Below are 23515 nucleotides of genomic sequence, written 5' to 3'. Positions count from 1 at the left end.
GAAAAGATAGACAAAATTGTTTAACGGTTACCCAGACTCATCAAGAAAAAATGGGAGAGAGCTCAAATCAGTAAAACCAGATGAAAAAGGTGAAGTTAGAACTGACTCCACAGAAATACAAAGGGTCGTAAGAGACTACTGTGAACAGCTGCTGCTGCTGCTAAGTCGCTTCAGTCGTGTCCAACTCTGCGACCCCATAGACAGCAGCCCACCAGGCTTTCCCATCCCTGGGATTCTCCAGGCAAGAACACCAGAGTGGGTTGCCATTTCCTTTTCCAATGCACAAAGTGAAAAGTGAAAGCGAAGTCGTGCCCGACTGTGAGCAACCCCATGGACTGCAGCCCATCAGGCTCCTCCGTCCATGGGATTTTCCAGGCAAGAGTACTGGAGTGGGTTGCCATTGCCTTCTCCAACTGTGAACAGCAGTATGCCAATAAAGTGGACAACCTAGAAAAAGTGGACAAATTCTTAGAAAGATACAATCTCCTAAGACTGAAACAGTAAGAAATAGAAAATATGAACAAACCAGTTATCAGTACTGAAACTGAATCAGTAATTTAAAACAAACAAGTCCAGGATCAGATGGCTTCACTGGTGAATTCTACTAAACATTTAGAGAAGAGTTAACATCTGTTCTTCTCAAAGTCTTTTAAAAAATTTCAGAGGAAGGAACATTTCTGAAGTCATTTTATGAGCCCACCATCACCCTTATACTCAAAGCAGACACATTTATCACAAAAAAACAAAATTCCAGACTAATATCACTGATGAGCATAGATGCAAAATAGTCTTCAACAAAATACTAGTAAACTGAATCCAACAATATATTTGAGAGATCATATACACTGATCAAGTGGGATTTATCTCATGGATATAAGTATTTTTCAATATCCAGAAATCAATCAATGTAATATACCACATTTACAAATTGAAGAATAAAAACCATGGTGTATTTTTCAGAATCCCCTGAAGGAATTCACCACCCCCCTCCCCCTTTACAATACACAAATACCCATCCAGTTTCTGTCTATCCCAGACCTTTTGAAGTAGAATATGGGGGAGAAAGTGGAAGATTGCAGAATAGGAACCATTGGCAGTAGAATTTGGCCCTGGTCCTTAGCAGTAACAACAGTTTGTGTTTCCTTATGGATAAAATGGAAATAAAGACACTCTTAACTCTGTTAGTAGGTTTCAGTAGGTTAGTGCACATGGAATACATTAGTTGGTGATTTCTAAAAGCAAAGGGAAAGAGTAAGAGCCAAAGATCTTGTCATGGAAGGCTTTCAAATCATTGCCAGAAACTGGTAGTGAACATTACTCTTTTCTTCCTTTCCATTTCTGTGTGGTGCTTGAATTATTTAAGAAGCAAATGTTTGTTTCAGTTTTTCTCTGGTTCAGTCCATTTATTCTCCTGAAATTGACTATGTTGTTTTCAGAAGTTCTTGAATTCTAATATAGCATAGTAAATTTTTTGCTTTTTTATATGCTCTTCATATGAAAAGTTGAAATGGTCCACTAAAGATAGTTTAAAAAAATATGCATGTTTACTGACCTTCAGTTATTCTTCATGCTTGATGTCTTAACATATGTATTGGAGAAGTAAATGCTTTTTTTACTGTAATTTTTATATATGAAAAATAATTTCACTTTAATTGAAAGAGTATTCAACCATGATAAAAAGGAAAAAAGGGTCCTCTGCCTGTTACCAAAAGAAGATGTGCTTTGTTTTGTTGCCATTTGTTGGATGAAAGGAGTAAAGAAAGGCCCCCAAATAGTTATTTTTCAGTTCAGTTAATTTCAGTCTCTCAGTCGTGTCCGACTCTTTGTGACACCATGGACTGCAGCACACCAGGCTTCGCTGTCCATCACCAACTCCTGGAGCTTATTCAAGATCATGTCCATCGAGTTGGTGATGCCCTCCAACCATCTCATCCTCTGTTGTCCCCTTTTCCTCCTGCCTTCAATCTTTCCCAGCATCAGGGTCTTTCCATTGAGTCAGTTCTTCGCATCAGGTGGCCAAAGTATTGGAGTTTCAGCTTCTGCATCAGCCCTTCCAATGAATATTCAGGACTGGTTTCCTTCATGATGAATGGTTGGCTCTCCTTGTAGAGAGTCAAGGGATTCTGAAGAATCTTCTCCAACACCACAGTTCAAAAACATCAATTCTTTGGTGCTCAGTTTTCTTTATAATCCAACTATCACATCTGTACATGACCACTGGAAAAACCATAGCTTTACCTAGGCAAACCTTTGTTGGCAAGTAATGTCTCTGCTTTTTAATATGCTGCTGAGGTTGTTCATAGCTTTTCTTCCAAGGAGCAAGCATCTTTTAATTTCATGGCTGCAGTCACCATCTTCAGTGATTTTGGAGCCCAAAAAGATAAAGTCTGACACTGTTTTCCACTGTTTCCCCATCTATTTCCCATGAAGTGATGGGACCAGATGCCATGATCTTCATTTTCTGAATGTTGAGCTTTAAGCCAACTTTATCACTCTTCTCTTTCACTTTCATCAAGAGGCTTTTTAGTTCTTATTCGCTTTGTGCCATAAGGGTGATGTCATCTACATATCTGAGGTTACTGATATTTCTCCCGCAGTCTTGATTCCAGCTTGGGCTTCTCCCAGCCCAGCGTTTCTCATGATGTACTCTGCATATAAGTTAAATAAGCAGGGTGACAGTATACAGCCTTGACGTACTCCTTTCCTGATCTGCAACCAGTCTGTTGTCCCATGTCAGGTTCTGACTATTGCTTCTTGACCTGCATACAGATTTCTCAGGAGGTAGTAAGGTGGTCAGTATTCCCATCTCTTTAAGAATTTTCCACAGATTGTTGTGACCCAAACAGTCAAAGGCTTTGGTGTAGTCAATGAAGTAGATGTTTTTCTGGAACTCTCCTGCTTTTTTGATGATCCAAAGGATGTTGGCAATTTGATCTCTGGTTCCTCTGCCTTTTCTAAATCCAGTTTGAGCATCTGGAAGTTCATAGTTCATGTACTGTTGAAGCCTGGCTTGGAGAATTTTGAGCATTACTTTGCTAGTGTGTGAAATGAGTGCAATTGTATGGTAGTTTGAGCATTCTTTGGCATTGCCTTTCTTTGGGATGGGAATGAAAAGAAACCTTTTCCAGTCCTGTGGCCACTGTTGAGTTTTCCAAATTTGCTGGCATATTGAGTGCAGCAGTTTGACAGTATCATCTTTTAGGATTTGAAATTGCTCAACTGGAATTCCTTCACCTCCGCTAGTTTTATTCGTAGTGATGTTTCCTAAGGCCCACTTGACTTCGCATTCCGGGATGCCTGGTTCTAGGTGAGTAATCACGCCATCCTGGTTATCTGGGTCATGAAAATATTTTTTTGTATAGTTCTGTGTATTCTTGCCACCTTGTCTTAATATCTTCTGCTTCTGTTAGGTCCATACCATTTCTGTCCTTTATTGTGCCCATCTTTGCATGAAATGTTCCCTTGGTATCTAATTTTCTTGAAGAGATCTCTAGTCTTTCCCATTTTATTGTTTTCCTCTATTTCTTTGCATTGATCACTGAGGAAGGGTTTCTTATCTCTCCTTGTTGTTGTTTGGAACTCTGCATTCAAATGCATAATATCTTTCCTTTTCTCCTTTGCCTTTTGTGTCTTGTCTTTTCTTAGCTATTTGTAAGGCCTCCTCAGACAACCATTTTGTCTTTTTGCATTCTTTTCTCTTGGGGATGTTCTTGATCACTGCCTCCTGTACAAATGGTTTGTTAAAAGAAAAAGTGGCTTGTTTAGTGTGAGGAATACAACTTTTAAGAGATTTCTACTTGATTACTACTTTGCTTAACCTTTGTTATGAAAATTTTCGAACATAAATGTGAGTAGATAAACTAATGCTCATGTATTCATCATTCATCTTTTTAAAGATTCATCAACTTTTTGCCTCATTTTTCATCTATTCTTCCCACATTTCTTTCCCTATAATAGACATGTGTGTGTATGTGTGTGTGTGTGTATATATAAAGTGTTTATTTGGCTACACCAGGTCTTAGTTGCAGCACACAGGATCTTTGATATTCATTGTGGGCATGTGGAATCTAATTACCCAACCAGGGATCAAACCTGGGCCTCCTGCATTCAGAGCATGGAGTCTTAGCCACTGGACCACCAGGGAAGCCCCTCCCTGTCATATTTTAAAGCAAATCCTGGACATACGTCTTTTTACCTATTAATACATAAAATATGTATCTCTGAAAGATGAGTCTCTTTTTTACAAAAAGTAAGCCATAAATACCATTATCACACTTAACAAAATCATTAGTAATTTTTCAGTTTCACTTAATACCCTGTTCAACTGTTGAAACTGTTTCAGAAAGTTAGTAGCTAAAATAAGATTTGTGTGTTGCTAAAACAAAGTCTGTGGGTTGTTGTGTCTTTTCAGCCTCTTTTCATCAGTAAATCTTCCCTCATTAAAAAAAAAAGCCATTTATTTTTAGAAGATACTGTTTGATTTATTGTACAGCATTTCCTACATTCTGTGTTTTGCTGGTTATATCCTGGTGTCATTGAACACATTCCTCGATCCCTTGTGTTCCCTGTAAGCTGTTAGAAGTATGATTAGATTCACGCTTAATTTTTTTTTTTTTTTTTTTTGCAAAGACTTCTTCATAGGTGGTCCTGTGTTCTTACTATGACACCAGCAACGGTAGCACATCACTATTCGTGATGTTCATCCTAGGTCAGGTGATATCAGCCTAATCCATATATTAAAAAGTTCTCCTTCAGTTTTGATCTAATGCTTTTATCATTCGTTGATTAGTTCTTGATTCACTATTTAATTCGTAGTTATAAAATGATAGTTTCCTGATTCTTTTATTTCTGCAGTATCTGTTAACTGTAATAGTTCCTTATCAGTTAACTCTCTTGTTTTCTTATTGCTTTGAAATATTGTCAATGCAGGAAAGACAAGATAAATGCTTAATTCTTTTTTTGTCATTTTAAAAAATAAGTTGATACCCTCACAGGCTGTACAGATGACAAGTAAAGGTTGTTTTTTGGGTGGGTGGGGGAATGAGGGAGCTATTCTGGTAAGTCATCAAAAATGGATTTATGTGTTGTTTATTGTACTGTATTATACTTCATGGTAAATAGATGGGGGAACAATGGAAACAGTGATGGACTTTATTTCTTTGGGCTCCAGAATCACTGAAGATGGTAACTGCAGCCATGAAATTAATAGATACCTGCTCCTTGAAAGAAAAACTATGACAAACCTAGACAGCATTATTAAAAAGCAGAGACATTACTTTGCCAACAAAGGTCCATATAGTTAAAGCTGTAAAGCTATGGTTTTTCCAGTATTCATGTATGGATGTGAGGGTTGGACCATAAAGAAGACTGAGCTCCAAAGAATTGATGCTTTTGAACTGTGGTGTTGGAGAAGACTCTTGAGAGTCCCTTGGACAGGAAGGAGATCAAACTAGCCAATCCTGAAAGAAATTAGCCCTGAATATTCATTGGAAGGAATGATGCTGAAGCTGAAGCTCCAATACTTTGACCACCTGATGTGAAGAACTGACTCATTAGAAAAGACACTGATGCTGGGAAAGATTGAAGGCAGGAGGAGAAGGGGACGACAGAGGTTGAGATGGTTGGATGGCATCACTGACTTGACAGATGTGAGTTTGGGCAAGCTCTGGGAGTTGGTGATGGACAGGGAAGCCTGGCGTGCTGCAGTCCATGGGGTTGCAAAGAGTTGGACATGATTGGGCGACTGAAATGAACTGACAACTGATGTACGTCAGTTGTACCATCTCTGGTCAGTAAAATCCTCAGCCCTTGAGTCATTCTGTCATGACTTCAGTAGTCTTTGGTAATTTACTTGCTTTTTGATGCAAGATGAAGCACCTTGATGCTGGGAATAATTGAAGGCAAAAGGAGAGAACAGCAGAGAATGAAGAGGATGAGATGGTTAGATAGCATTACCAACTCAATGGACATGAACTTGAGCTAAGTCTGGGAGATGGTGAAGAACAGGGAAGCTTGGCATGCTACAGTCCATGGCAAGGAGTCAGACATGACTTTGTAGCTGAATGATGAAGCAGCTTCATGTGTGTATTCCCTATTCTGGATCTGAAATCAACCATTTCTGCCAGGAGTCCTGATCCCTCTTAGTGGGAAATAGTATTTAGAGAACATAACACTTGATAATCTTTTGGTTGTTTTTTTTTTTGACTGTGCTTGCGAGATGTTAGTTCCCTGACCACAGGTTGAACCCATGCCCTTGGCAGTGAAAGTGTGGAGTCCTAACCACTGGGCTCCCAGGGAATTCCCAGGACTTTCTAAAGTTATATCATCTTAGTTTCTAGATTTAGGAAAGTTCTCTGGAGTTTCTACCGAGTGTGGGAATCTGTGTCCTAAGCATTTTGCACATTCATGGTTGGACTCCTTTGGAGCCCATTTAAAAAAGTTAGGTGATAAGATTCTTTTGTTCAATATGAGCTCTACTTTATGTTGCTCATAAGAAATCTAAAATGGGAGAAGGCAATGGCAACCCACTCCAGTGTTCTTGCCTGGAGAATCCCAGGGACGGGGGAGCCTTGGTGGGTTGCTGTCTACGGGGTCACACAGAGTCGGACACGACTGAAGTGACTTAGCAGCAGACCTCTTTGAAGCAGCAGCCTCTTCCTCCCAGAGATGCTCCTGAATCCACCCCTGAGTGGCCTTGCCACCAGGCGGTACACGTTCAGCTGGACCACATCCATGACCACAGGTGGGAAGGATGGGGAGCATTTCTACTTCAAAAGGATGTGTAAAGCCAGGGGCTCAGTACCTGTGACTCGTGGAATTTGACTCAAAATTCTCAAATCGTTCCATTACCCCCCCAAATGGCAAGAACAATCTAGTGCAAGTGGTGGTAAAAGTTACAGAAGCGTTGTAGGTGAATCCACTTTGGAAAATGGCTCTTTGTGAAATGAATGCCCATAAAATGCTTGTTAAAGCTATAGATTCCCTCTCAGTGGTATCAATTCCATCCTCAAATGCTTGACCAGAAATGCTAGGGAGACCACTGGTGTAATGAAGAGCTCAGCATTTTTAGCTGGTTTGATGTCCAGCTTCACCAGAGGTTTTACCACCTTGGGCAGGGGAATCAGCTCTCTAAGCCAAAGCTGGCAGTTCTTTAGAATGTGAAATAAAAAGAGAATCTGTAAAAAAAAAAAAAAAAAAAAAAAAACAAAAAAAAAAACTAAAATGAAATGAAATTAAAAAAATTAAAAATAAAACAGTGTATATAAGGCATATGCAGCAAAATCAGAATTTTAATATTAAAAGAAAACTATGTAAGAAAATGATTATCTGCCACAGATTTCTGACTTTATTCATAACAGATATAATACACTTTGAGAATGTAATTGCCATGAATTTTTATGTATCAAAAAGCCTTGTAGTGAAGTATATAAAACAAAAATTTAAATGGTTTAGAGGTTTATAGTTTAATTGAACCTGGTACAGAATGGAGAGACATTGCCTTCTTTTTACATTCTTATGGAACGTTTACAGAAATTAATCATAATTTATACTTTGAAGATTGCAAATTTTAAAACCTTAAAATTTAGAGATTATATTCTTTGACCATAGTGCATTAAAACTGAGATGAGTAGAGTATCAATTAAAACAATCCAACCGTTTCGAAATTGTAAAACTTTTAAGCAACTCTTGGGTTAAATAAGTTATAACTAGCTTCAGTTGTTTATAGAGTATAATAATGGTGTTATATGTTAATTATACCTTAGTAACAAAAAGAATATAGCAATGAGAACATGCCATATCACAACTTGGGATATGAGCAGAGCTATACTGTAAAGAAAATATTTAAGGCAGTTCCTTGGCAGTCCAGTGGTTAGGAGTGTGTGCTCTCACTGCCAAGGGCCCACGTTCAGTCCCTGATTGGGGAACTAGGATCCAATAAGCCAGAAGATGGGGCAAAAAAAAAAAAATGGGAGTGGGCAGTCCTAACTACTGGACTGCCAGGGAAGTCCTTGTAACCACTGTGCTTTGATGACTCTTGGAAAAAATAGAGTAATATATCATGTTCCTGGATGGGAAAACTCAATGTTATTAAAATGGGACACAGTATGCTATAGTAGAAGGGGCATTGCAGTTTTAAACAGGGGCATTTAAGCAAAAATCTGAAGGAAATGAGAAACCCATACAAATCTCTGAGAGGAAGAACATGATAGGAGAGGGCAAACAAACAAGGGCAGTAGCCCTGAGGCAGAAGAGTACTGCGCGTGTTTTGTGAGCATCGAACAGGCAGTTGGAGGTGAAAGAGCAAGGTGGTGAACAGTCAGAGAAGAGATCAGGGAGATAACTGTCTAGATCATGTAGGGTCTTTTAAGGCCAGGTATTTCTTTGTTATGGTGGCTGTTGTATACATTGTTGATGTTTTGCAGCATCCTTGACCTGTACCCACTAGATGTCAGTTGAACTCCCTAGTTGTGATAACCAAAAATGCCTCCAGACACTGCCAACTTTTCTAGATTTGGGAAGCGAAATTGCCCCTGATTGAAAACCACTTCTTTACTAAGTGGCTGTGGATCCGTCTTGGGGGAGGCTTGGAGGAAGATTTATGGTTGTGTTAGGGGCTTCCCAGGTGGCTCAGTGGTAAAGAATCCATCTGCCAAGCACGACACATGGATTTGATCCCTGGGTTGGGAAGATCCCGTGGAGAAGGAAATGGCAACCCACTCGAGTATTCTTGCCGGGGAAATCCCATGGACAGAGGAGCCTGCTGGGGCTTTAGTCAATGGGGTTGCAAAGAGTTGGGTATGACTTAGCCACTAAACCACCACCACCACCACTTGTGGTAATGGTGCAGAGTCCTTCCTCAAAAGAACCAAATCTCCCCACAATTAAGAGGCAATGGGGGACTTCCCTAGTGGTCCAGTGGTTAAGAATCTGTCTTGCAATGCAACGGATACCAGTTCAGCCCCTGGTCTGGGAAGATCCCAGCTGCGTTGGGGCAGTTAAGCCTGTGTGCCACAGCTACTGAGCTTGCGCTTGAGAGTCTGTGAGCCACAGCTTCTGAGCCCGTGTGCTGCAACTCCTGAAGCCCCATGCCCTAGAGCCTGTACTCCACAGGAGAGAGTGTGTGTTCACTTGTGTCCAACTCTTTGAGACCCTGTGGACTGTAGCCTGCCAGGCTCCTCTGTCCATGGAATTTTTCCGGGCAAGAATACTGGAGGGATTTGCCATTTCCTAATCCAGAGGATATTCCCAACCCAGGAATTGAACCTGCATCTCTTGTGTCTCTACATTGGCAGGCGGATTCTTTAGCACTGTGCCATCTGGGAAGCCACAATAAGAGAAGCTGCCACATTGAGAAGGCACAGTGAAGAGTAGCTCCCGCTCTTCACAACTAGAGAAAGCTTGCCTGCAGCAACAGAGCCCCACTATAGCCGAAAATCAATCAATCAATCAATCAATCTTAATAAAAAAGAGCCAATGAGTCAGTTAATTAATGTGGTCTGGAAACTGGTCACATGTCCTTAACTTCCACTCTGATGCCTTAAGTGAGTTTCTGGCCACCAGATTTAGACATTTTTCTGGTAGATAGATTACGCTGCCCATGTATTTCATTGCTAGAATCATTGTGATCAGTTAGCCACTGCCAGACTCCTGCAGGCCAGGCACTCTGATTACTGGTACCTCTCTGCTGCCCTTATCTTGGGGTTGAGTGCTGCCCCTTGGCCTTTGCTGCCTGGGCCCCCATCTCAGGGGGCTGGCTTCCATATCTGACTTCCAAAAGAGAGCCACCACACAGCTTCTCAGGGTGCTGTGCTTCTCTCACTAGTGTAGCGTCCTCTGGGCCTTCTCAGAGAATGTAGTTGGGTAATAGGTGTGTAGGTTGCAGAGGATAGATGACCGATGTTCCTGTCTCCCTGAGCCTTTGGATTTCCTCTCCTACATAATGCCAGTGGAACTTTGCTATCTCAGTCTCTTTAAACTTTATTACATCTTCATTGTTAGTGTAGTTTTGGTTTGCATTTCCCTAATGATTATCAGCTATTGTTGAGTGTAAGTTTAAACCAACAACTAAGCTGGTAGAGCCACCTCCAGCTGCACAGCTAGCACATTACATTCTGAATCTGTAGTTATCTCACTCATTTTAATGAATTATATAATCTCCTTGGTCTAATACCCTCAGCATCTATTTTCACACACAGTCCCAGGTTTTTGCCTTTATATGTTAGCAAAGTCTTGGCATTTTGGACGTGTAATTTCTTCCCTGTTGGATCGTAGTGTGTATTTGTCTTACTGCAACCAATTCGTGGGTCTAGTGACAACAGGGTTGGTTGTGGTTGATCTTGAAGAGAATTAACATCTTCTCGCAAGTCATTTGTGTCACATAAGGATGTGACAGATATTCAAGAAAAGGAAGGCTGTTCTTACATACAGGATGGTAAGTTATTTCTACTGGAGGTTTGAAATTGTCTTTTTCATTCTGATTCAAACACATGTTCCGATTCCAGGTTTAAGGATCCATTCTTTTCCTAGTCATTGCCCTTACTTTCATATTAGAAATGGTTCAACTGTGAATTTTTCAAATGTGATAATTGTAGTTCAGCTGTTTGCACAGTTAGATTTTGCATTTCATTTTTAGTAATACCAAGCTAGGAAAGTGAAAGTCACTCAGTTGTGTCTGACTCTTTGGGACCCCATGGACCATACAGTCCATGGAATTCTCCAGGCCAGAGTTCTGGGGTGGGTAGCCTTTCCCTTCTCCAGGGGATCTTCCGAACCCAGATATCAAACCCATGTCTCTCACATTGCAGGCGGATTCTTTACCAGCTGAGCCATCAGGGAAACCCTTCAACCTATAGAATTAGGACTTTTTTTTTTAACACCATCATGAAAGTGCTCTGTTTCTCAGACTGTGATTTGATTTGAGAGTTAATGGACCTGAACTTGTTATTCTGTAACTGCTGAAGAGCACTTGGAGAATCCATCTCATAAATCTGTTACATGAGATGGATATAACTCATCATTACTGCCTTAACAGTTAAGTGTAACAACTCTAATGGCACAGTGTGCCAGGGATTACTAGCCTCCTATTTCCTCTTTGAGCCCAATGCTTAAACCCAGAGACACAATCAAGCCAATCTCCAAATCTCATCCTTGTGGGTCTGTCTACTGTGAACACTGCCATTACCTACCCTGTATTAGTCAGAGATCAGAAACTGAAAAGTAAGTTGAATAAGAAAAGTTTAGTGTAAAGAATTATTAACCAGTAGCAGAGAATTACAGAGAAGGTGATGGCACCCCAACTCCAGTACTCTTGCCTGGAAAATCCCATGAATGGAGGAGCCTGGTGGGCTGCAGTCCATGGGGTCGCGAAGAGTCGGACACGACTGAGTGACTTCACTTTCACGCGTTGGAGAAAGAAATGGCAACTCACTCCAGTGTTCTTGCCTGGAGAGTCCCAGGGACGGGGGAGCCTGGTGGGCTGCTGTCTATGGGGTCGCCCAGAGTCAGACACGACTGAAGCGACTTAGCAGCAGCAGCAGCAGAGAATTAACTCTTAAGGGCAAAAGAGAATATTAAAGTTTACAGACTAGCAGGTAAAAGGAGTAGCCACTAGCTGTAGGACTGAGGCAAAGTAGCAGTGATGGAAAGATGTGAAGATGCCTGTCTCCCACTTTCAGGGCTGAGATTCAGATTTTGGAGAGGGTTGTGTGCCACTAGATGCTGAAGAAGTTTTAGGTGCTGCAGATTTTTGCTGGCAGGGAGGAAACCTTCCTCAGGTGCTGACAAAAGTCACTAGAAAACCCCTTGCTGAACCTGAGAAGAAGCCACCTAGAGTATTGGCATAATTCTCTGGGAAACTTGCTCATTGGAGTACTGCTGAAACTTGCTCGGTATGCTACCCTCTAGGGAGCTGACCAAATCTGATAGGAAACTACCTGCGGGTGTGTGTGTGTGTCTGAGTAGGAAACCACCAGTGGAGTTGTGTGTGTGTTGCTGAGACTGGTGGGGAGTTGGCATCTGGGGAGAGGGCCATCGACTGTCTCATAGACCACTGGCCTCCATTGGAGCAAGCAGATTAGAGCACAGTGCAATGAGAAGAGGACCCGTTCTTTCCAGAGTATACTTTTGGTGCAATCTGTTGTCAAAAGTTAACACTGCCAGATGACAAAGGAGAAGTGTTTATAGATGCCAAAAACAAGGCAGAGAAAATCAGATTTGAAGTTGAAAAACAGTAGGTATATAGACGGTAACTCAGATACTTTTATTTCTTGTGCTCTTCATTCCTTTGAAAGTGAAAGTGAAGTCGCTCAGTCGTGTCTGACTCTTTACAACCCCATGGGCTGTAGCCTGCCAGGCGCCTCCACCCATGGGATTTTCCAGGCAAGAATACTGGAGTGGGTTGCCATTTCCTTCTCCAGGGGATCTTCCCGACCCAGGGATTGAACCTGGGTCTCCCGCAATGCAGGTAGACTCTTTGACCATCTGAGCCACCAGGGAAGCCCTCATTCCTTTGGGTTTACCTTGATTTCCATGTGGTGTAATTTTTGTTCTTTCTGAAAAGTGAAAGTGAAAGCCACTCAGTCGTGTCCGACTCTTTGTGACCCCATGGACTGTAGCCTGCCAGGCCCTTCCATCCGTGGGATTTTCCAGGCAAGAATACTGGAGTGGTTTGCGATTTCCTTCCTAATGAGCTTGAGGTCATATCTCATTGTAGTTTTGATTTGCATTTTTCAAGTAATTAGGGGCATTGAGTATCTTTTCTCATGCTTATTGGCCATCTGTATATTTTCTTGGGAGAAATATCTGTTCAAGTCCTTTGCCCCTGTTTTTTTTTAATCAAATTTAATTTTTGGTGACACCACACAGCATGTGGGATCTTAGTTCCCCAACCAGGAATTGAACCCACACCCCTTGCAGTTGAAGCATGGAGTCTTAACCACTGGACTGCTAGGAAAGTCCCGCTTTTGAATTGGGGTGGTTTTCTTGTAGGTATTAGGAGTTTTCTATATATTCTCAGTATCCTTTATCAAAAAGGAGATTTGTAAATACAGTTGACCTTTGAACAGCAGGGGGGTTGGGGCACCAGCCCTCCATGCAGTGGAGCACCCACATGGAATTTATAGTTGGCCCTCTGTGTCTGTGATTTTTCCATATCTGTGTGGTACTGTAGTATGTACTGTTAAAAAAAAATGCAGACCAACCTAGATAGCATATTCAAAAGCAGAGACATTACTTTGCCAACAAAGGTTTGTCTAGTCAAGGCTATGGTTTTTGCTGTGGTCATGTATGGATGTGAGAGTTGGACTGTGAAGAAGGCTGAGCGCCGAAGAATTGATGCTTTTGAACTGTGGTGTTGGAGAAGACTCTTGAGAGTCCCTTGGACTGCAAGGAGATCCAACCAGTCCATTCTGAAGGAGATCAGCCCTGGGATTTCTTTGGAAGGAATGATGCTAAAGCTGAAACTCCAGTACTTTGGCCACCTCATGCGAAGAGTTGACTCATTGGAAAAGACTCTGCTGCTGGGAGGGATTGGGGGCAGGAGGAGAAGGGGACGACAGAGGATGAGATGGCTGGATGGCATCACTGACTCAATGGACATGAGTCTGAGTGAACTCCAGGAGTTGGTGATGTACAGGGAGGCCTGGCGTGCTGCAATTCATGGGGTCGCAAAGAGTCGGACACAACTGAGCGACTGATCTGATCTGATCTGATAAGTGGACCCATACAGATCATATCTTTATACATCATGTGCCTAAAAACATAAAGTAAGAATTTTAAAAGTTTCATTAATGTATTGAATTATGTAGAAAAATGACTTGAGTTATAAACCAAAATTACAGTAATTCTAAGTTTTTTAATTGCCCATATATTTACCTTTATTAAGATCTTTATTTTTTCATATGGCTGTGAATTACTATATTATTTTATAAAATTATTTTTAAATTTTATTTATTTTTAATTGGAGGATAATTGCTTTACAATATTGTGTTGGTTTCTGCCATATATCAACATGAATCAGCCATAGGTTATGTATATCCCCTCCCTCTTGAACCTCCCTCCCACCCCATTCCCACCCCTCTAAGTTATCATACAAAGCATCAGATCTGAGCTCCCCGCTTCATACAGTAAATTTCTGCTATCTAGTTTTACATATGGTAATGTATATGTGTCAGTGCAACTCTCTTAATTTGTCCCACCTTCTCCTTTCCTGCTGTTTCCACAAGTCTGTTCTCTATGTCTTCATCTCCATTGCTGCCCTGCAGGTAGGTTCATCAGCACTATCTTTCTAGACTCCATGTGTTTTCATTAATATATAATATTTGTTTTCTCTTTCTGACTTAACTTCACTCTGTTTAGGTTCATCCATCTTGTTAGAACTGAGTCAAATGTGTTCCTTTTTATGGCTGAGTAATATTCCATTGTGTACATGTACCAGAACTTCTTTATCCATACATCTGATGATGGACATCTAGGTTGCTTCCATGTCCTAGGAATTGTAAATAATGCTGCAATGATCATTGAGGTGCATGAATTTTTTTCAGTTATGGTTTCCTCAAAGTATATGCCCAGTATGTGAATTACTTTCTATTGCCCTTTCATTTCATTGTCCTTCAGTAGTATGAACTTTCTCAGGCTTTATTTATTTGGTAATGTCTTAATTTCTCCTTGAAGGAGAGTTTTACCGAATAGAAGATTCTTGGTTATCTGCTTTTTCTTTTAACATTTTGAATATATCAGCCTGCTGGCATACAGTCTTTCTAATGAGTTCAGTTCAGTTCTTTCACTGAGTCGTGTCCCACTCTTTGTGCCCCTGTGGACTGCAGCACGCCAGGGCTCCCTGTCCATCACCAACTCCCGGAGTTTACTCAAACTCATGTCCATTGAGTCAGTGATGCCATCCAACCCCGCTTACATACTTACTGAGGACACCTTGTGTGTGATAAGCCAGTTGTGTCTTGCTGCTTTCAAGATTTTCTCTTTATCTTTGGCTGTTCAAAGTGTCTTTATGTGGATCTCTTTGAGTTTATCTTTACATGGTGTTTGTAGAGCTTCTTGGACATTTATGTTTGTGTTTTTCATCAAATTTGGGGAAGTTTTCAATTATTAATTTTTCAGATATTCTGTCTGCCCAGTTTCGCTCTTTCTGCTTCTGGGACTCCCACAATGCATATGTTGGTACACTGCTTTGTGTCCTATAGGTTCCTTACCGTGTTTATTTTTCTTCTATCAGTTTTCTTTCTTTTCCTCAGACTTGATAATTTCCATTGTTCTGTCTTCAAGCTTGATGATTCTTTCTTTTGTTTGCCTAAATCTGCCTTTGAATCCATTTAGTGAATTCCTTTTAGATATTGAACTTTTTGTCTCTAGAATTTCTTTTTTGGTTTCTTTATGTATTTTCTCTTTTATTGATATTTCTGTTTTGTCTACATAACATTTTATTGATTTTCTTCATATCTCATATCAGTTTTTCTTGCTAAGTGTTGACGACTCGTCATTCTGGTTTGTGAACCATTGACTCAGGTCATTTAAAAAATTCTGAAATCAGACAGTTGTTAGAAATGATAATCACAGTTAGTAACTATATGGAAAGGTTCTTCAAAAATGAAAATGAAAATAAATGAATGTAAATAAAACAGCAAAATACAAACTTAAATGAGATAACATCTTTTTCCTACCAAACGGAGGATGATGAATAAAACTTTATGCCAAGTAGTGGAAGAGTTCTATAATACTGTATTTGGAAAGAATATCTGATCACAGAACTCTTTTTTTCACTTAGGGCCTCTTGCAGGTTTTGTATAACAAATATTGAGAGATGCAGAGTTATGGTATTCAGTTAATAAAAAAGATACAGAAAGGAGATACAATACAATATGCTAGGGCCTGTAGGTATCCCAAGATGAAAAAGATTTATCTAGAAAGTGATAATGACACATATATGTTAACTGTGCCACAAGTAACTGTAAGTGAAATATAAATGTAGTGCTACAGAGGAGTCAAGACTTCTAAATGGTTTATCAGAAAGTGCAAGTGAAGTCGCTCAGTCGTTTCCGACTCTTTGCGACCCCATGGACACGAGGCTCTTCCGTCCATGGGATTTTCTAGGCAAGAGTACTGGAGTGGGTTGCCTTTTCCTTCTCCAGGGAACTTCCCGGCCCAAGGATCGAACCCAGGTCTCCCGCATTGTAGACAGACGCTTTAGTGTCTGAGCCACCAGGAAAGTATCAAAGAGCTTTATTTTAAATAATTATTGGAGAGAATTCCCTGGCAGTCTAGTGGTTAGGACTCTGGGCTTCCACTACTGGTGACTTGGCTTCAGTCCCTGGTTGGGGAAGTAAGATCCTGAAAGCTGAGGAGCACCTCTTCCCCCGCCCCCCTCCACCCGCCAAGAAAAGTAAGCATTGGAATTTCATCAGGTAGAACTCATTCCCAGTTGGAAGACAATAGTATGGGAATGGTATGATGAGAACTTTAGTGAGGAATAATAATTAACCTTACTCCATAACCAGAGTAATTGTTTTCAGAACTTAGATCTCCTTTCTCCTATCTCCTTCAGTGTTTTTGCTTAGGATAAATATCAGTCAAGCGTCTAAACATGACTAATACTTAGGGTGACAAACTGAGACAGTTTTGAGAGTGAAAGGGAGCGTGTTAATGATTACATGGGGATAGTAGGCATAAGCTGAGATGCTTTGGGCTAACTGGAATATGTGGTCACCCTTTCCATAAAGAATGTCCATTGTTTGGCCCATGATTTGTCATCAGCTTTGTCTTACAGTGCTGACTTGCTTTAGTCCCAGAATTCTTACCCACCTAGCCTTTTTGTTGTTTGAATTTTCAGTTTTTTCCTGCTAAGAACCTTTACATTTGCTGTTCTTTTCTTGAATCTTTTCTTCTATCTTTTCACTTAATTCTTAGTTATCCTTCAGAAATTAAATTATGGAACAGTTTCTGTTTCTTTCTTGACCTCCTCTATAGGTTAGCTAATCATGGAAAGTTAAGATTTATGTAAAACTGAAGATGTGTTAGAAATAGAAACGATAGTTTTTACGATCAGTTGAAGGGGGTGGTGGTTTTAGTAGGTAAGTCATGTCCAACTCGGGCGACCCCATGGACTGTGGCCCGCCAGGCTCCTCTGATCATGGAATTTCCCAGGCAAGAATACTGGAGTGGGTTACCATTTCCTTCTCCAGGTGATCTTCCTGTCTCAGGAATCAAACCTACATCTCCTGCATTGCAGGCAGATTCTTTATGAATGAGCCACCAAGGAAGCCCAATTGAATGGCAGAAAATATTTTGAGAGTTTTTTGAATTCTGGGGTGTTGGGGCTCCTACTGAAATGAAAAAAAGGAATCACTGGTGAAAGAGTAAATTTTAGAGACAGTGAAAGACATTTGACAGTTTTCAGTCTCTACTTAATCATTGAAAAATCCAGGTTCAACTTTCTGAAAATGGAGCTTTTGGTTTAGTTTTCACTGAATAAGTTTATCATATAAACTCTTAAATTGTTGCAGATATTAAAACCAGTTTGAGAAAGGTGTTTATGGTGTTAGGCATTTTAGCAGTTATGTCCAGAGAATTTGCAAAGTTGTATGGTGGATTTCCCTCATAGCCCATTTGGTAAAGAATCTGCATGCAGTGCAGGAGCCTGCCTGCAATTCAGGAGATCTGGGTTCAATCCCTGGGTTCAGAAGATACCCTGAAGAAGGCAGTGGCAACCCACTCCTATGGCATTCTTGCCTGGAGAATCCCATGGACAGAGGAGTCTGGTCGGCTACAGTCCATGGGGTTGCAAAGAGTAGGACATGACTGAGCAACTAACACACACATGGTGGATAAAAGAGAAAATTAACATTTTAAAATAAAAATTATTGGTCCAGGATTCAATAAATTTCTTTGGGTTTTTTTTGCCCACACCACACTGTGTGCAGATTTAGTTCCCCAACCAGGGATGGAATCTGGTTCCCTTGCAGTGGAAATGTAGTGTCCTAACCCTGGACTGCCAGGGAATTCCCTCTGTGATTTTTTTAAATGTTTTAATTTTTTCCCGCAGGTGGTCATGGGTGGTATTTATCAATTCACAGTATATTGGGATTTTTAGCTCCCTCTAGGGTTAGGGAACTTTAGTGTTCTATTTGGTAAGTAAAAATATACTTTATTCCCAGTGCTTAATTTTTGGAATAAAGAGGGATAAGTCATTTCCCCAGTGCTTTCCTTTAATTTTAAGCAGTGGATACATTTTTACAAACAAATGTTGTAGTGAATCCTAAATTTTAAGATAAGGGAGGATATCTTTTATTAATGTCATCTTATTGCTCCCTGGTGGCTCAGACAGTAAAGAATCTGCCTGTGATATAGGAGATGGGTTCAATCCCTGGGTCAGGATGATACCCTAGAGAAGGGAATGGCTACCCATTCCAGTATTCTTGCCGGTAGAATTCTATGGTCAGAGGAGCCTAGTGGGAGTTGGACACAATTCAGTGACTAACACTTTCACTGCATATTTATGATTTGCTAATCATATGCTAAATGCTTTTCATTTAATCATGCTAACAATTCTGGGAAGTGTAGGTATCACTATATCTTTATTTTATGGGTAAAGAAATTTGAAAGTAAAAATCCCTTAAAGTTGTAGCATTTATTTTATAAGTTTAAATATGCAACAGTTACATGTTTTGAAAGGGGTAGAACCCATAAGACTATTTTGGTAACTAAAAATGAACTGGTATTTTTTGTCTTAAGTTAATATCCATATTCATTTGTTTATTTTTTTTAATATTAGGTTTTGTGGTATTGAGAAAATCCTTGCCTATACAGAATAATTATTACAGATTCTTAAAATCAGCTTGGCTTTTAAGTCCAGTTAAATCTTTTATGAAACTTGAGGATTGAGTAATACATTATTCAAAGCTAAATTACAGTTTATATCTAATTCTTATTTGTAAATATACAGGTTAGAGAAGAAGCACCCAGACACATTTAGCAAAACCACCATATTATAGTCTTACTTGTACATTTGTTGTCACCCCAATGTTAGATTTTAGGCCAAGCAGGTGTTCTGCAGTTCTGATGTAGTCCATATTTGAGAGTAGTGTTAGTGTTAGTGTTAAGTGAGCAGTCACCAACAGATTTGAATTAAAAGATCAAAAGGGCAAACAACCCAATCAAAAAACGAGCAGAAGATCTAATTAGACATTTCTCCAAAGAATATATGCGGATAGGCAACAGACACATGAAAAGATGCTCAACATCACTATTATGGGTTTTTAAAAAATTTATTTAGTTTTATTTGGAGGATAATTGCTTTACAATGTTGTGTTGGTTTCTGCCATATATCAGCATGAGTCAGCCATAGGTATACGGACGTTCCTTCCCTTTTGAACCTCCCTCCTACTTCCCACCCCATCCTACCTGGCTAGGTTGTCACAGAGCACCAAGTTGAGCTCCCTGCATCATACAGATCTGTTTTACATATGATAATATATATGTTTCAATGCTGTTGTCTCAATTCATCCTGCCTTCTTCCCCTGCTGTGTCCACAAGTCTTTTCATTATGTCTGCTTCTCTATTATTGCCCTGCAGATAGGTTCCTTAGTACCTTTTTTCTGTTGTTGTTTAGTAGGTAAGTTTTGTCTGACTCTTCTGTGACCCCATGGACTAGCCCACCAAGCTCCTTTGTCCATTGGATTTTCTAGGCAAGAATACTAGAGTGGGTTGCCATTTTCTTCTCTAGGGGACCATTTTTGTATATTCCATATAATAAACGATACTTGTTTTTTCTCTTTTTGACTTAATTCACTCTGTATGACAAACTCTAAGTTCATCCACCTCACTAGAACTGACACAAATTTGTTCCTTTTTATGGCTGAGTAATATTCTATTGTATATAACATCACTGCATGTTAGAGAAATGTAAATCAAGATTATAGTGAAGTGACCTCACACCAGTCAGACCTCACACCAGTCAGAATGGCCTCATGAAAAAGTCTACAAACAATAAATGCCAGAGAGGGGATGGAGGAAAGTGAATCCTTCTACACTGTTGGTGGGAGTGTTCTCCATTTCACTATAGTAAATCAACTATACTCCAAGGTAAAATAAAATTCTGTAAATAAGAAAAACAAAAACAACAAAATCAAAGTGAGTCAAAAGTAGATTCTCCCTTAATTGAAGCTCTACCATAGTAAGAAGTTCAAATACACAGAGAGGCTAACATTAAAAGGAGATAACCACATAACACTGGAAATTGTACTTGAGGGGCTTCAATGTATTAAAAATATTATTTATTTAATGGATTTGAGTATATATTTTGAAAATTTCTGTTTAAAAAATACTGGCATATGCTGACATACCATTTCCCTAGTTACTCTTTTCATTTGTGCCTTTCAGTTTTTAATATGCAAGACTTCATGGAAATAGTTTTCTTAATGTGTTTTTAGAACAGCTTAATAGAGATGTAGTTCATATGCCATGCAATTCACCCATTTAAAGCATATAATTCCATAGTTGTATTTTCACAGTTGTGCAACCACATCAGTTTTAGATCATTTTCATCACCAGAAAAAGAAAAAGGCAGTGTTGTCCAAAAAATGCATTTTCTTCAGACACTCAAACCCCTTTCAGTGTAGCCCAGTGCTTTCATTCTTTGGCTTGCAGAGTCACGTCTCCCGTTTCCCTTTTATTCACATAGCTCATTGAGTGGAATGGTAGGTAAAGTGGCCTTTACTGTTTCTTTCCTTTTTCACTGTTTATATAGTGAAATGTGTTTATATGTGTTTATATGTTAAATGTGTTTAATGAATCATCTGCATGATAATTTTTAAATTTTCTTTTTGTTTTCTTTTTGAAACTTTGAAATTTCACCAGGATGTACCTTTCCGCCTTCCCGCCCCCCACTTTCTCTTTGGTATTTGGTATACCCATTCAATCTCAAATATCCATTTATTTAGTTCAGGGAAATTTTCTTCTATTATTTCACCTGTTTATTGTTCTCTTCCTTGGATTTGCCTTTGAGATTTCTTTTATACCTAATTGCTTAATCTTTCATGTTTTCATATAAAATATCTTTCAACTCTAACTTTTTATTTTTGTTTTTTGGACGTTTTTAGAACTCTTGTCAAAAGCTTGCCTAGCAAAATTTTTATTTTCTTGTCTGCTAATATTTTCAAATGTCTCCTTTTCATGGCCATCTGGGTTGTTTTTTGTATCTGTAGCCTCTCACATATCTCAGCACTTAAAAGTAGAAACTTCTTTTCTGCAAATTGTTTCCTTCTGGAGTGGTTATTCTTTAATTCTTCTTGAACCTTCTCTTTCACATAGTTAATTTCTTTCAGAAACCTGGGATCCTTGATTGTCTTTTTGTTCAATGAATCTTAGATATTATTGATTACTATAGCTAGCTTTTGTGTTTCATTTGTAGTTACGTAGGTAACTAGGTAGTTCTTTTTCCCTGAAGTTTTCCCTTTGAATGGGGAGACTCACCTGTAGTTTAGTGGGTTTATCATGAAACAAAGTTGCTTCTCTTCTTGCCTCATGGATGAATAGTAGGTAGGGAGGCAGGAGGTTGGAATGCTCACACTTGCCAAAATGAGGAGGGCTTTAAAGACTAGAAGTGAAAAATGCTAGTTGTGTCTTTATCAGCTTCTGAGTGGAGTTCCCTGTGCTTTAGATTTCCCCTTCTCTGTGTCTGTTTTAAAGGTCTGAAATTACTTTATACTTGGCTCTGTTTCTGTATTGGGCCCTAACATACTCAAAAAGGAATCATTTCTGTAATTTGACTAACTTTGATTTAAAGAGCAGCAGATTTCTGGCTTTTTGATGCTATTGTTCTGTTCAGTTTTGATTAAAAGTTTAACATAGTTCTAATAATAAGTGTTGTAAGTTCTCAGTAAGTGTTGGCTGTGTTTTATTATTATTATAAATGTATATCATCTTTTGTGTTATGTGATAGAAAAGTGATTTGTAGCTTTTCCAAAGCACTTTGTTGTATACCTGAAACATTGTAGATCAACTATACTTCAGTTTTTAAAAAACCTTAAAAAATAGCTTTTTTAATAGGGAGAGTATGTATATATCTCTTAACTTTTGGTTTGGAAGTTTTGGCCTGAGAACCCTTTTATCCATACTAAATTTTTGTTTTACTCTATTTGGTAGTGTTTTTGTTTATATTGTTATGAATTTGCATACTTTGGGTGAAGAGTACAGCTCTTAAGGGAGGAAGAAGGGATACTAAAAAGTATGAATGAAGAATGATAATAATGTTACTTTTCTTTTTTTGCTTTTTCAGTTTGAGCAGAAAACTGGTGCAGTTTTTGATGAAATTGTAGAGAACTGTAAGTACCATTCTTAAAAAAAAGACCCCAAACAATGGTGTCTTAGATAATAAATACAAGTCTAGAGAAGGCATTTATCTATCGCAGTGATTAGTTAGGGCTAATTAATGTGATGGTCCAACTTGATTTGGTTTAGATCTTTCCACACCCTCTTAGTGTTTTAATAAAGTTAATCTGACTTGTAAGAATCTTACTCTTTTCTTTAAATATTCTTGTAGTTATTACTATTGAAATATAGCCATGGTTTGTGTATGTGTGTATGATATTGAACTTATCACTCAAACTTTGTTTACAGGGTCTCTTAATTCTCTCTTCATATTTTTTCCATTGTTATGTGATTTTCTTAAAAGAAACTTTGTTTCTTAGATTATAAAAGTAATACATTCAATTTTATAATACAAAAATGAATAAAGCAGAAAATAAAAACCTTTATCTTTACCATTCTCCAAAGATAATCTGGTTTGAAAGTGTAATATATATCTTTCCAGACTTTTTTCTATGAATGTAAATACATATCTTTATGTGATGGGCGGGAAGAGTGTACTGTTCTTGCACTTTTCATACAACTGCCTGGACATCTTCTGTTAGTGTTTATGGACCCATTTTATCCTTTTTAGTGTGTACTTAGTATTTTATTGTCTCACTGTACTGTAAGTTAACCAGATTCCTCTTTTACATGTGTGATATTATTTCCAACTTTTTACTGTTACAGTGTTAAGTATGCATTTCTGTACATGTTTTTGTCTACTTATTGAAGTGTTTGTGTAGAATAAATTCCAAGAATAGAATTTTTTCTTCCGGTTTTATTGAGATATAATTTGCATGTTTTGACTTATGTACATCATTAAATGATTACCATAGTAAGTTTAGTGAATCTAAGAATAAAATTGATGAATCATCAAAGGATGTTCATGCACTTGCTTATGATGGATAAATTTCATCATCTAAAATTCCTAAGGCAAGGGAAATGTGCTTTTCTTTTGTTTTGTTTTCTGTTTACCTTCACTAAAGGGATCTAGTAGTACCTTCCTTCTCTTTGGAATTAGTTTGTTAATATTTTTTGAGTGGTAACGGTTCTTTAGATTACATATTGAAAAGTAACTAGCGTTCCTGATCTTCAGTGGATTTAATTATTAAATGTCCTTTTTGTTGCATGCAAGTTTCAAAAATAGACTTTTGCTTGC

The 23515-nt window shown here is 38.9% G+C and overlaps 1 protein-coding gene across 6 annotated transcripts in view; it reads left to right on the top strand.

The window, feature by feature from the left end:
* The window catches only part of ZMYM4 (zinc finger MYM-type containing 4), a 160691-nt gene that overhangs the window by 23608 nt on the left and 113568 nt on the right, over positions 1-23515 (top strand). For all 6 annotated transcript variants that reach the window (XM_025289112.2, XM_006051568.3, XM_025289117.2 and 3 more), the window contains exon 2: positions 22286-22331. In XM_025289112.2, the coding sequence (XP_025144897.1) occupies positions 22286-22331 (46 nt within the window). The remainder of the gene's footprint in view (positions 1-22285; positions 22332-23515) is intronic.

This window comes from Bubalus bubalis, chromosome 6 (assembly GCF_019923935.1).
Source record: "Bubalus bubalis isolate 160015118507 breed Murrah chromosome 6, NDDB_SH_1, whole genome shotgun sequence".
Classification (NCBI taxonomy): Eukaryota; Metazoa; Chordata; class Mammalia; order Artiodactyla; family Bovidae; genus Bubalus; species Bubalus bubalis.
This window is presented reverse-complemented; position numbering and strand designations above follow the sequence as displayed.